General features: G+C 38.1%; 1 protein-coding gene across 12 annotated transcripts in view; it reads right to left on the bottom strand.

The window, feature by feature from the left end:
* DIAPH3 (diaphanous related formin 3) overlaps positions 1-15385 on the bottom strand; it is a 571991-nt gene that overhangs the window by 494240 nt on the left and 62366 nt on the right. For all 12 annotated transcript variants that reach the window (XM_055541934.1, XM_055541925.1, XM_055541924.1 and 9 more), the window contains one exon: positions 660-764. In XM_055541934.1, the coding sequence (XP_055397909.1) occupies positions 660-764 (105 nt within the window). The remainder of the gene's footprint in view (positions 1-659; positions 765-15385) is intronic.

Genomic DNA, 15385 nt, shown 5'->3' with positions numbered 1-15385 from the left:
TGCTTCCTCATTAGCTTCCACTGTATATTTTTCAGACAATCCATTTAGGCACAATTCTATGACTGGTCAAGCTCATTTGTTATTCCATGAAATAAATTCTATGTGCCAGTCAGACATTTAGTCATTACTTCCACCCACATACTTCATGTTTCCCTAGAAAAGCAGCAGCCATGTGGAGACGTAAGGCTCCTCTCAGTGTCTACATTTACAATTTGTTACAAGCTAATTTTATCCACAGGGAAACTCACATTAAACATATGCCTCTAAGCCACGATTATGCATTCTGAGTTAGGTAGTTAGAGTCAAATCAGTCTCACTTTTCTAAAATACAAATATTACCCTAATTTATAAGTGACATGAGAGATCAATACCCATCTTAATTCACTAACAAGGAGAGATGACCTAAAGTGAGCAGACCAAGCAACCACAGTGTTTCTTAACACTGTGAATGGCTAAAAAATAAAAGTTTAAAAGCCCATAAGGTAAGAAATACTTGTAAATTAAACAAACTTACTATAATACTTGTACCTTTAATTATACATTCAAAAGCTCTCTGATTACAGCTGCCCGCAAACTTAGGTGCTCCATTAGACACATGCATTGTTCGCTGTACTACGATATGTTTCAGCAGTATTTCTCAACTTGACAGCTTTACTTACTGTCTTGGAAGCAGTATTAATGTACTGCATCACCATTTCTTTTTTGATACTGAAGTCCTTTTCCCGCAATGGTGCCTTTTTATCTTCATTTAAATTCATATCTTCCTGGAAAACACAATTAAAAAGCCTTGTTTTAGAATCTAAGTAGAGCAGCAATTCTACATACACAATGAACAGAAAATCAATAATTTGTGACTAAAGCAGCAGTAATTGTTTTGGAATGATTTCTATGTAGCTCTGCCTGGAGGAAAAAAGAAAGGAAGAAACTTAGAGATACAGAGAAGAGTATTCTAGATCATTTGAGCAGGTAAAATACTTACCAGAAAAACTTAAAATTCACAACAGGCTAGTAAAATTACACTGACATCATTATAGATAATTAGACAGTTGAAGATTTCTGCCTTCCATAAATATATTAGGAGTCACAATTTATACATATTTGTGAAATATATATTATATAAAAATATATAAGCTTTTTTTTACAACAGTTGCACCTAAAGCCATCTTGCACCATTCTGAAAGCACCATTTCACATATCATAAAAAGTAAAAAATAAGCCAATCCCTTTCCAGATTCTGATAAGCTGCAAGCATATCAGTTCAGTTCATTTCAGTTCAGTCGCTCAGTTGTGTCCGACTCTTTGCGACCCCATGAATCGCAGCACCCCAGGCCTCCCTGTCCATCACCAACTCCCAGAGTTCACTCAGACTCACGTCCATCGAGTCAGTGATGCCATCCAGCCATCTCATCCTCTGTCGTCCCCTTCTCTTCCTGCCCCCAATCCCTCCCAGCATCAGAGTCTTTTCCAATGAGTCAACTCTTCGCATGAGGTGGCCAAAGTACTGGAGTTTCAGCTTTAGCATCATTCCTTCCAAAGAAATCCCAGGGCTGATCGCCTTCAGAATGGACTGGTTGGATTTCCTTGCAGTCCAAGGGACTCTCAAGAGTCTTCTCCAACACCACAGTTCAAAAGCATCAATTCTTCGGCACTCAGCCTTCCTCATAGTCCAACTCTCACATCCATACATGACCACAGGAAAAACCATAGCCTTGACTAGACGGGCCTCTGTTGGCAAAGTAATGTCTCTGCTTTTGAATATGCTATCTAGGTTGGTCATAACTTTCCTTCCAAGGAGTAAGTGTCTTTTAATTTCATGGCTGCAGTCACCATCTGCAGTGATTTTGGAGCCCCCCAAAATAAAGTCTGACACTGTTTCCACTGTTTCCCCAATCTATTTCCCGCATATACCAAATACCTAATACTGATCCCAACAAAAGGCAAAGAATTCTACAGTTTGAACTGTCACTTCTTTACCCAGCAAAGAAATGAAGTGTTAAGTGCTCACTTGTGCCCAACTCTACAGCCCTATGGACTGTAGCCTACCAGGCTCCTCTGTCCATGGAATTCTCCAGGGAAGAATACTGCAGTGGGTTGCCATTCCCTTCTCCAAAGGATCTTCCTGACTCAGTGATCAAACCCAGGTCCCCCACATTGCTGACAGATTATTTATTTACTGTTTGAGCTATCCAGGAAACCTATCCCTATCAAAAACATACATTAATTAATTTATTGAATATCCTAAATCACATAAAAGTTGCTCTCATGAAAAGAGGTACCACCTAAAAACCTAACATTTCTTAACAGCACCATTCAAAATAAGGGTTTACGTAACCTAGATCCAGCTATAGGTCTAACTGTGACTAAAAAATACAAGTCATGAATATCCAGATAAAGATATGAAATGCAACCAGAATCTATCAATTAATCTCCTTAAAGAAAAGGTTATTCTGACAAAGGAAGAGAGGCTGAGGTAAGACAAAAGTGGCTGAAGGAGAGAGCAGTTCAAATGGACTTCCTTCTGATCTTAGCCTTGGGTCATTTGTGTGCAATGCTGAGACATATGAATGTATATAAACTCCATATACACTCAGAACTGGGCCCATAAAAATCAGGGCTTTGTATCACCTAGGAAGGCTGAAAGCTAAATTTTTTTCTAAGTTTTATAAAGGTGCTACAATTCAGACGCTACAGTTTATGCCTTTAGCTGACTCAGGTTTTGGCTTCCAAACCTTTGAAGCACTTAAAAGTCAAAATTCCCTTCATTTCACCTTGATATAAAATTTAAGATCTTAGAAGTTGTTGCATTTGAAATTCCAATAAAAGGTAGTAATTAGTAATGTCACTCTTGGCTGTTCAGGTTAGAAACATCCTATTATGTGAATAATTATTTATTTTCTTTTTTTCTCTCTAAGCCAGTGATTTTCAACAGGCCTTAACACGACTTAGGAAGCATTTTGGAAATGTCTCAGGGCATTTCAGTTGTCATGGTGACTGAGGTGATGCTACCAGCATTTACAGGGGAAAGGTATGCTAGACATTCTGCAACACATGGACTAGTCCTGCACAAGGAATTCTCCTGTCTCCCACTGAGAGATGCACAGAGAGGGAAAATCATAATTATCTAAGCCTAGACTCTAATTCCGTGAAATTAGACATACAATGGAATTAATAGGTAAGTTGTTACCTATTTAATACTTTATATTATGTATCTTTAATATATATTGAATTTTCCAAAAATCCAACTACTGTGTAAATTATAGTTCCAGTTTTCGTTTTAAGCTGTACCATCATTTGTGCTTCATTTCTGAAACTCAGGTATCCCAGAACAATACTGCTTGTGGTATCGGAATCAACAGAACACAACAATACCTATATCAACCTACACTGTAGCTGTTGTCTTCACAGTGGCATGAGGCAAAGATTCCAGGATGTGACTTTATTGTACCTTTTGGAGTAGTCAATGGCCAATTGTTTATATTATTCCTCGGTGGCTCCGCTACTAAAGAACCCTCCTGCTCATGCAGGATACACAGGAGATGCAGGTCTGATACCTTGGTCAGGAAGATCCCCTGGAGAAGGAAATGGCAACGCGCTCCAATATTGCATGGAAAATTCCATGGACAGAGGAGCCTGGAAGGCTACAGTTCATGGGGATCACAGAGTTGAACACAACTGAACACACACACACACACACACACACACACACACACGGGATTTCTTTGGAAGGAATGATGCTAAGGCTGAAACTCTAGTACTTTGGCCACCTCATGCAAATAGTTGACTCATTGGAAAAGACTGATGCTGGGAGGGATTGGGGGCAGGAGGAGAAGGGGACAACACAGGATAAGATGGCTGGATGGCATCACTGACTCGATGGACGTGAGTCTCAGTGAACTCCAGGAGTTGGTGATGGACAGGGAGGCCTGGCGTGCTGCGATTCATGGGGTCACACAAGAGTCGGACATGACTGAGCGACTGAACTGAACTGAACAGTAAAGTAATAAATTGATTTTTTAATTATGAGTGAAGACAGCTTATATATCTATAAAAAGTATTTAAGGAAAAGTAGTGAGGAAGTTAAGAAACAATTGTTATAAAAGGTAGGAGTGGGTACATAAGAACATGTGTTTTAAATTATTCACTATGCTTTTTAGTTTCCATCTAATGGCCAAACATGATCCAGCCTCTTTAACCTGAAAATTAAAATACTTAATAGGTACAGAAAACTAAAAAACAGAAAGCCCATTACGGTGACTGAAATCAAAACAAAATTGTAAGACGGAGACTTGTAAGAAAGAAAAGACTACTGCTTTCTTTCATGAAATGCCTTTTCAAGATGACATGAGCTTATGCACAAAAGTTGTACATGTGGACTTAAGGAAGAAACCCAGAACTGCCATAAATAAATTAAATTATATATATATATATATATATATATTAAAAAGCAGCTGCATCTGGATTCTCACTTGAGCCCGCAATGCAGTGGGTAGTAGTAGTCCCTAGATGGAGAGACAAGCTTGACGCCACCCGAGTCAGTCAGCCACTGTCTGCAGGAACACAGCTCCCTGAAGCCACAGCTCTGGATTAAGATGGCAGCTGTGAGCCACCAGGAGTCAACACGCACGCCCGCGTGTGCCCCTACCAGCCATGCAAAGGAGATCTTAGAGGGGCAGCAAAGGCATCCAGGACACCATTTGAGTACAATGTACTTAGTGTTACATCAAGGTTACTTTTTAAGCAGAACTGAATAATACAGAGGCCCTCATGTACGGCTGACACAAGCAACATAAACTTCTGCATGTTTACCAATTCTTCCATTCAAGCATATGTCAATCAATACATCTATATATTGTATGGACACAGAAGGACACCGTAGTTACGGATTTTATAAAAGCCCTAAAAAACAGTTTATTTCCATATATGCAAACATTGATATATAATTCATTAAATACCTATAATAAATAAAATAATGAACAAATGATGCATAGAATACATAACTGTACAAGGTCTGAGGAATACTTTGAATGAGATTAATACTTCCATGGACATAAGATAAATATCGATTTCCTTAATTGGAAAAACCTTATCAGTTGGCTATTTAACAGACTATATCTCATTCAAAAATATTTTTTGAGCAGGCATCAATCAAAACTTCAGTTTTGATCAGTCTAAAGAGTAATTATCAGTTTTGTTGCTAAAGTTCTACTAATGCCTTAGTAACATACATTATAAATTAATTCATTTATAGCACTACCTTCATATACATGTTTAAACACAATCTTTTTGCCTGGGGAAATTGGGAGTTGCAACACCAAAAAGTAATTTTCCTCTAGTTAATTACTTTCTAATTAAAAACTACACCTAAATTGAATCACTGTGCTATTTTACTATGTGAGTCTGACTAGCACTAGAGACAGATTTCAAAAATACAAGGAAGAAATACTGAAGGAAAAACACTGAGGGGCATGATACAAAATAAGCAGGATTGTTGGAAAGTGTCAAGATCATCAGAGATGAAGAAGTACCACTGATGAGGAGATGAAAGAGACATGGCAAACCAAACACAAGATGGGATGCTGGGCTGGATCTCAGGAAAGGAAAAGCACTTCAGTGGGAAAACTGCCAACATCTAAATCAAGTCCGTGGTTTAGTAAGAACCAATGATGGTTGGTTAGAAACTAATTAATTAGAAACTAATTAATTTCTTAGTATTAATAACAGCACTAAAGTTATATAAGACATTGGCATTCTAGGAAGTTGGGTGAAGGGTATAAAAGAATCCTTCATACCGTTTTTGCAACTCTTCTAAGATTATTTCAAAATAAAGTTCTTAAGAACTAAATTAAAATACTCATAAAAATTCTGCTATATAAAATAACTTGAAAAAAATAAGAAAAATGGAACATCCCACATTTTTTAAAAATACAGTAATTTGGGGGGAATTCCCTGGCAACCCAGGGGTTAGGACTGTGCACTCTCACTGCCAAGGGCTGGGGTTCAACCTCTGGTCAGGGAACTAAGATCCCACAAGCTGCACAGTGAGGCTAAAAACAAACAAAAAATATATATAGCAATTTTTTAAAAGTCCATTAAATAAAAGCAGTACATTTGTAGTGTATGTGGTTACAGTAAATACACAAACTTGATAGAGGAGAGGGAAGTAAAGGAACCACTATAGATAAATCTCAATCAGACACACGTTAACAGAAGTCCATTAGAAACCTAAAGGTGAGGTATCTTTTGGAATTTTCCAAAACACAAAGTTCAAGTTGTTCACATGTCCTCCCATACCCATTCCAAAGGTGCTCTGTGAACCACCCTTCTCACTCACTCTCCTAGCATCCCTTGCTACATCTTTTCACAAGGACCATGTTTCTAATCTTAAACAATGGTTAAATTCAAGCCAGGCATTGTGCTACAACACTCAGAAGCACCATTTGTTTAATACTCAGTAAAAACCCTTGGGTTATGTACTGTCTCTTCTTTACTGATTAGAGAAGTGAGATGGAAGGAAGTTCTGTAAGCTGACCGTAAGCCTTGCAGCTCAGCTTTGTGCGTCCATTCTTATCTCCATATTATGTATCTCTACTATCTGCAGCCCCCTTCCTTTGGGGCTAAGGCCATCTCACACCCTTGGGAGCAGATTCCCCCTACTGCCCATGCTGTGACACCCCTCCTGGCCTCCCCACAACCAGCAACCCTCATTTCCGCTTTCCTCACCCATGGTCTTCACGACCACACCTGGGCCTTTTATCTAAAAACAGTCCTACCTCGAGTATCATCATGATGTCCAAGATCCTCCTCTCTGATCACAATCTTCCATCTTTTCACTTCTCCCACTTCCAAGCCACCTATTTCTCGACCTCAGTGAAACCTCAGTGTTATGACCCACTCTATTATCTCCCAAGCAGGCTAACTCTGTGATCCACCTGTTCCTCTAATTGATGGGAAATCACAGGAATCTCTCCTCACATTCCCTAAAGTACTAATTTCAAACTGGCCATTCGCCAGAAGCTACGAAACCATCATGTCTACCTATCATTTTCAGTAAGCACATTTTAATTTTCTCCAGGAAAAGGAACACATCATCAATTTCCTGTTTGTTCTATTACCAATTTATTTGCACACTCATTCTCCTGTACCAACTCCTGTATCAATTCAAAGATAATCCCACTCATTTATCCTCTGGATCCTCTTTCCTCTCCCCTCCTAAAAGGGCACTGCACATTAATTACCTTGCTTCCATCCCATTTCACTAAATTCTTCTAGCTTGCTGGGTCTCATTATATAAAGATGATAATCCCTAATGGATTAAAAATTGAAAGAAAAAAGCCTCCCCTCAACCCTAGTTCTCCTTTATATATGCTTTTGTTTTTCCTCCATCACAGATAATTTTTAAAAGGTTTTCTTTCTACACTTGCCGTGTCATTCACAATACAATGCATATACTCTTTAGATATCTATCAAATGAGATATCACAAAAACTCCCAAAAAGAATTTGCTAAACTTCTTTTGGGACAAACATGAAACGCAGGTAGTTTTCTAGGAGATGGAGCTGGAGCCAGAGATAATAATCGGAGTCCGAGACTAGAACAATGACGGAAACCAGGTCCAGCTCCAGAGGCAGGGTCTCCAGGCAGTGGTGCCAGCACTGGCCAAGCTAAAAGTCTGTCATGTCTTCAGGGAGCACGAGCAGATCCACACGCAGCCACTGACCTAGATCAGCCTACGCCTGCACAGCAGCCCCTGCTTGAGATGCGAATAAGGCTGAGATACCGCCAAGACAGACGGGCTGACTCTGTGCGGTGCTGCATCCTCTTAGAGGAAAGAAGGGGCACACATCTTCCTAACCTGCATAAGAACACCAAATGGGGAGCTGTGGCCCTCACCTGGAAGCCAGGTCAGTGACATGGAGTCAAGCCAGCAGCTTTTAAGATGCTCCAGAGAACTCTTCCTGTGTGTCAGATGGGGCTGGAAGTTCCCACAAACCAGGATAATTCAAGTTTGCTATTATCAAAACACTGACACAAAATATATACCTTCCACATTTTCTTTGGCTAAACTGAGAAAGGGAAAAAGATGTAATCTTAATAATCATGCACATACATGCAACTAGTGAGCACCGAGGAGTAATCAAGCAGAGAATGGCAAACAGAGTGGACACTCTTTCAACTGAACTACAAACATTAGACTATTTTCATTCATGAATGTGGATTTTACAGGACACAGCATGCTCATTAAATTTACATACATCAAGTTGAGTGGGATAGTTAACACCATGGAGAGACTAAATTTAAAATGATTGACTATTTGGAGAATTAAGCAAATATACAAGCAGCAAGTTGAAGATGGTCAGGTGCAAGGAAATTCACCCACAGTGGAAAAACACTACAGACAAGCAGAAGCATGACTAGAGTTATAAAATAGTTGCTAGAAAAACAGTACAACAGTGGATCAAAACATCCATATGGATGAATAAGCAAAACAAAATATTAAAATGTAAAAACTGGAAGCAGAGCAATTCCAAAATCAAGCATTCTTAATAAGTCAAGAGTTATCATCTGATTTCAATAGTGTTCAATGCTTTATTCCATGGGTTAAAGCCAAAATAATTGTTCTTGGTAGCAGTTTTGCTAAATTTTTTTCCAGTACAGGCACAAATTGGTTAAGCATTTTAAGAAATCCACAATGATCCCCTAATTACTTCTGAGACCTCGGAGCTCAACATACTATAAGCACAATTTTACCCATATTTCTTCTAGAAGTGTGATTCTATGCTTCCCCTCACTGGAATTCAGCTTCCCTATCACACAGTGTCAAAGGTCTTACCGATGCTTAGCCCTACTGAGCTGTGTTCTCACCACCAGGAACAGTGTAGTGCCAAATGCAAAATCGAAAGCTTCATGATCTCATTCCAGGTAATCACATACTCTCAAACAGTACATGATAACTGAATCTCACATAGCTCAGCAATTTAATAAACTCCATTCTTAGATTAAGCCTAAGTAAAATCAGGAAACCTGTAAAAGATAAGTACAACCAAAACCCTGGAACTTGGAATTAAATTTATACTACTACTTTATATTCAAGATGCCCATAAATGTGCTAAAGCTATAAAACAGCTTTTCTTTCTTTGTCCATCATGTTTACTATGTTCTTATATAAGTGTTAGTTGCTCAGTCATGTCCAACTCTTTGCAACCCCATGGACCACAGCCTTCCAAGGCTCCTCTGTCCATGGGATTCTTCAGGCAAGAATACTGGAGTGGGTTACATTTCCTTCTCCAGAAGATCTTCCCAACCCAGGGATCAAACCTGGGTCTCCAGCATTGTAGGCAGACTCTACCATCTGAGCCACCAGGGAAGCTCATGTTCTTATATAAACCTTTATAATAATCCTTTTATTTTTATACATGTTTTTATATAAACCTTTATAATAATCCTTTTATTTTTATACAGAACTATGATTATGAAGTGGAGAAGGCAATGGCACCCCACTCCAGTACTCTTGCCTGGAAAATCCCATGGATGGAGGAGCCTGGTAGGCTGCAGTCCATGGGGTCGCTAAGAGTCGGACACGACTGAGCGACTTCACTTTTTCACTTTCATGCATTGGAGAAGGAAATGGCAACCCGCTCCAGTGTTCTTGCCTGGAGAATCCCAGGGGCAGGAGAGCCTGGTGGGCTGACATCTATGGGGTCACACAGAGTCGGACACGACTGAAGTGACTTAGCAGCATGATTATGAAGAGTCAGTTTTTTGGTTTCACCAATAGTGGGGTTAGATTCACTATTCTATTCTCAATGTCCTTACTCAATCCAATTAAAATTAATGGGAAATCAGATGGCTAGCTCAGTAACAGGACTGCAGCCAGAAAACAGCACTTATCCAGAGGTTGACAGTGAACTCATAAAATTCTTATTCAACCAAATATTCTAATTGGAGCTTGCACAAAGAGTTCAAACTATCTCCATTTGAAACCAAATTTCAATTTAATCTAAAGCCAGTATCAGAGACTAAACAAACACACAAGAAACTTAAGTATCATTTTTCACATACTATAAATTTCAGCAGAACAGACAAGAAATGAGAGTAACACTCAGCAAGCTGCTCAACTCTAATTTATTTTGGAGTAATCTGGTTGGAACTGTTCAAGCTTATGCATAAGCACCTACAATCACAGCTGTTACACAGTCCAGCAGAAAAGAACAGTGCTACTTATAAAAGGGGTTTAATTCACTTATTTGCTCTCCACAAATGGCCAATTCTTCATAAATTACATAAAAGATAATAAAATGGTCATCTGACAAAACACAAAGGCCGACTTCCCTAGAGAAGAAAATCAGACTGAAAAAAAAAAAACCCTCACCACTGGAAAAGGCTGTACTTGCACACTTCCTAATTAGCAACAGTGGAATCTTAAATATTAGCATAACCTTTATCCCTTGAAAACTCCCCTTTCTAATCATTTGACTGGGTCAACAAACTCCCACCAGGCAAAATCCAATGCTCCTAAATCATTTATTTTCTCATTTATCTGGATCTAGAAGAAACAACGCGGCACTGACATCACTCCCCTGACAAACACAGCCCATGAATCAACTTGACAATTGCCTTACACTTCCACACTCTCTTTCTCCTCCTCCTCCTATTTGGATTATTATTGGGATTGCTTTTAAACAACCTTTCCCCAAATTTTTCAATTTCTACCTAAAGGAGAGGGAGAAAGGTGACAACTAATAGAGCAGAACAAAGCATTACCATAGAACCTCTCTCATTTTATCTCGCCAACACAAAATATACTATTATAGTTTTTAAGAAATAAAAAAACCCACAATACAGAAAAAGTAGATTTGTAAAAACTGCTAATGCTTGAAATCAACAAAGTGCTAGTAGGAATCTACAGCAGCCAATAAGCACTCAGGGAACTAACACAAAGGAGTCCTCCTTGGCTTCTGTTCCTTCAGACTCCTGGTGGCCCTTAAGACACCACTTACACATCAAACACAACAGGGATTCATTTATTTGTCTGACTGAAGAAATAGCTAAGCATAAATCCTTAACACCAACTATGAAAAAGGAAAAGAAAAGATTAAAAAAGAAAAATTATCTTTAGCATGTGCCCAAAGAGTGACAACAATGAATACAGACAGTGAGATGAACTCTGCTCCCAGCAACCGTACCAAAAAGTATCAATTCGATTTCATTAGTTCACCTGAGCTCTTCTTTTTTCCCTCTGGACCTTACATTTCAAAGATATCTGAACTGACTACAAAGCTGAGAACACAAAGCTACTTCACTATTTAACTCTATATGTACTTATCTTTTCTTGCTTAGACATGGTATTCACCAGAGCAGAAGAAACAAAGCAACTCATTCAACAATTCATGCAGTATACTCTGTGAAAGCATAAAGGGAACAAAGGGAAACAGGTCAATGTTCAAAGCCCATTAAAATACAGTTCTTATGAAAATATTAGAAAACTGATCTAATGAAATAATGAATAAACAGTCACTCATTTGATCAGTAACGGATGATATACTCAACTTAAAGGATAAAAATTAGCAGAGCCATGCGTCTACCCTATCAGACGAAGATTCTAGTGAAGGGCTGGCCAACTTTATTCACATAACTGAAATGGAAAATGAAGAAAAACAAAATTCTTTACTAAATACTTTAGGAACAGAGGAAAAAAAAAACATATGAACTCTTTTCTGGGGTTTTCTACTCAGTGCAATAAAAGGAAAAAGAAAGGAATAAGAACAGAAAAATATGTAAAAGTTAGCCACAGATATCCTGATTATATACATAGAAAAATATGAGGAACTCTACAAATAATAAAAACTGAGAATTTAGTAAGATTACTGAATGTTAAAAAGCAACACACAAATTAATAATCTTACTAAAAATTTTAAGTTTTTAAAAATATTAGTTACATTTTAGAAACAAACCAAGGTATAAATCTTATAAAAGATACACACAACCTCTAAGGGGAAATTATAAATGTTACAGTTTAGGAACAGAAAAATCTCTAAATAAATAGATAGATATAATATATCCAATGTTCACAGGAAAATTTAATATCACAAAGGTATTTATTCTATCTAAATCAATAAATTTATTGCAATTCCAATCAAGATCCAAACAGGATTTATAATAAAACTTAATTGACTGTAAAATTAATACAAAATCACAAAGTGGCCAAGAACAGTCAGTATAATTTTGAAGACAGGAAGTCCTAGATATCAAGGCTTATTATAAAGTAATTAAGACAATGGATATAACTGCAGAGCTAGACAAATAGAACAATGAATCAAATCAGACCTCAGAAACAAACACAGATATGAGTAATAACTTGATATATAACAGTGGAGATATTACAAATGATGGATAAGAATGCTTATTCAATATAATATTCTATTATTTAATAATGATATTAATATAATAGAAAAACTAGTTACCCATGTAGGAAAAATACTATTTCATATCAGATTTTAGGAACATAGTAAGAATAGACCTATGATGTCAGGATAGAGGATTTCTTGAAAAATATACTGATGATATATTTAAGACTATTTAAAAATCAAAATGGAGTAACTATGGTTCAGGCATCCAAAGGGAGCCAGACCATTATAGATGTGGTTTTAGACACACTCCTGCTTCACTGAGAATGTGAATTTTCTCTCAACTTTAACAAACTCAAGAACACAACCAACCACTTCAAAATAGTATCTGCTAGCTGCACCCTTGTAGTTTTCTAACAAAGAACAAACCTGACTGCATTCTGGATCCATTCCTTTAGCTCTAACCTTTGTGCTCTGTTGCCTTGCTTAGTCATGCTGGCTCTGTATCTTTGTAAAAAAAATGTTGCCTATAGCCTGAAATATACTTGGTAGCCTATTCTTAAGGCTCTACCTCCCAGGTTTAACCCTTAAATGTATAGCACTTTACTCACTGGGCTTTCCTGGTGGCTCAGCCGGTAAAGAATCTGCCTGCAGCACAGGAGACCTGGGTTCAGTCCCTGTGTTGGGAAGACTCCCTGAAGAAGGGAATTGCTCCTCACTCCAGTATTCTTGCCTGGAGAATTCCATGGACAGAGGGATTAAATATTTAGTCCTTAAATGTATAACATTTTCATTCATATAGAGAAAAAATGTTGAGGAGCAGAAATAATATTTGTGTTGTTGAAGATTTACAGGAACCATGTGGACAACGGCAAGAACAAAGAATTTCTGCACCAAGAAGTCTGCAACAACCTCCACCTGTAGAAAAGCAGCCTGAACTCTAACTCAGATAGGATGGTTCTCTGGGGAACCTAGTCCACCATCTTCTAGACCTGCTGGCTTTCTGAAAAAATTATCCCCTGCCCCAACAGCTTGTCTCTCCACTTATTGAGAAGCAAGAAGCAAGTACCAGCTTGGACTGGGTTAACAGGTTCAAAGTCCGTCCCCTTCACAACTGTGGAATCATTTCAGACCCCAGCCTATAACTGCTCAACAAGCACCCTTACTTCTTTCCAATTCCAGTTCTACTAACCTTGCAGGGTTTTTTGTCTTTCTAATCCTCCCCCAATTTGTAGTCCAAAGGAACACAACTCAAGTGCTCCTTGAATCTGTATCTCCTGGGCTACAGTCCTAACAAACCCCAATCTTTATTCAGTCAGGTCCCTGTTTCTCTGAAATTTTGGTTAACAACACAAAAAGAAAGATGGAATTGAAGGAAGTACACCAGGTATTTCAATTAATTACATGTGTTCTATTCTTTTTTGTATACCTCAAAAAGGAGGCTGGGATTGAAAAAGCACACAAAGTAGTTCAGTTAATTATATAGGTTCTACTGTTTTTGTGTACCTCAAATACCCTATTTAAAAACGCCATTGAACAAAATAGATTCAACTTAATAATACATCTGAAAATTGTTTCAAAATTAAATTTTGAATGGCTTATTATCTGTACTATGCTTCCTCACACTAAAGCTAAAATATGTATTAAACAGCAGGACATCTAAGCTCTTAATGCCAAGGGACACTTCAAACCCATGCTGAAGAGACAATACTAATGGCAATCGATAAATGCACTCTCTCCTACATTACAACAGAGCCTGGTAAACATATTCTCAAGAAAAGATTAGAGCTCTACTATTCATACTTAAGTACTCTGTGCAATTTTATTAGATCACTTCTTCCATGCTTACAAGTGATGACAGGAAGTCCAGAATTTAAATAATTTTTTTCAAAGTAATTCTGTCATCACTGGCACTCATTTAATGCCTGTTGATGTTCACAGCTTGATAGATGACCTTGCAGCTTTTGTTCTCTCAACATACAGTGAAAGTGAAAAGACAAAAAAGGTATGAATATATGAAACTTCTCTTCCTATTCATTATTTTAACATTTTTAAGTTATCCAGCAAACCAAAATTTGATAAAGTTCAGTTCAGTTCATTCGCTCAGTTGTGTCTGACTCTTTGCGACCCCATGAATTGCAGCACACCAGGCCTCCCTGTCCATCCGTTCATTGAGTCGGTGATGCCATCCAGCCATCTCATCCTCTGTCGTCCCCTTCTCCTCCTGCCCCCAATCCCTCCCAGCATCAGAGTCTTTTCCAATGAGTCAACTCTTCACATGAGGTGGCCGAAGTACTGGAGTTTCAACTTTAGCATCATTCCCTCCAAAGAACACATAGGACTTATCTCCTTCAGAATGGACTGGTTGGATCTCCTTGCAGTCCAAGGGACTCTCAAGAGTCTTCTCCAACACCACAGTTCAAAAGCATCAATTCTTCAGCGCTCAGTCTTTACAGTCCAACTCTCACATCCATACATGACCACTGGAAAAAACTTAGCCTTGACTAGACAGACCTTTGTTGGCAAAGTAATGTCTCTGCTTTTCAATATGCTATCTAGGTTGGTCATAACTTTCCTTCCAAGGAGAAAGCGTCTTTTAATTTCATGGCTGCAGTCACCATCTGCCATGATTTTGGAGCCCAAAAAAATAAAGTCTGACACTGTTTCCACTGTTTCCCCATCTATTTCCCATGAAGTGATGGGACCAGATACTGTGATCTTAAAGTTCACCACCACCAAAACATAGAGTTGAAGGTGAAAAGAAATATCAAATCTTAAACATCTTAAAAGTTAGAAAGATACACTTAATTCAACAGGCAGTTGAGATGATAAACCAGCTGGATAATGTTGCATGGACTTAATCTAGCATAGAGACATATCAAAACTATAAATAAAGGAGAAAATTACACAAGGGACTTACACACAAGCTCTGAGGAGCAAAAGATCTGGACACTCATCATTGTTAGTCACTGATGAAGAAAACTACAAAAAACACAAACAAATAGAAAAATATCCTGTGTTCATGGGTTGGAAGAATTAGCA

Source organism: Bubalus kerabau, chromosome 12, assembly GCF_029407905.1.
Source record: "Bubalus kerabau isolate K-KA32 ecotype Philippines breed swamp buffalo chromosome 12, PCC_UOA_SB_1v2, whole genome shotgun sequence".
Lineage (NCBI taxonomy): Eukaryota > Metazoa > Chordata > Mammalia > Artiodactyla > Bovidae > Bubalus > Bubalus kerabau.
This window is presented reverse-complemented; position numbering and strand designations above follow the sequence as displayed.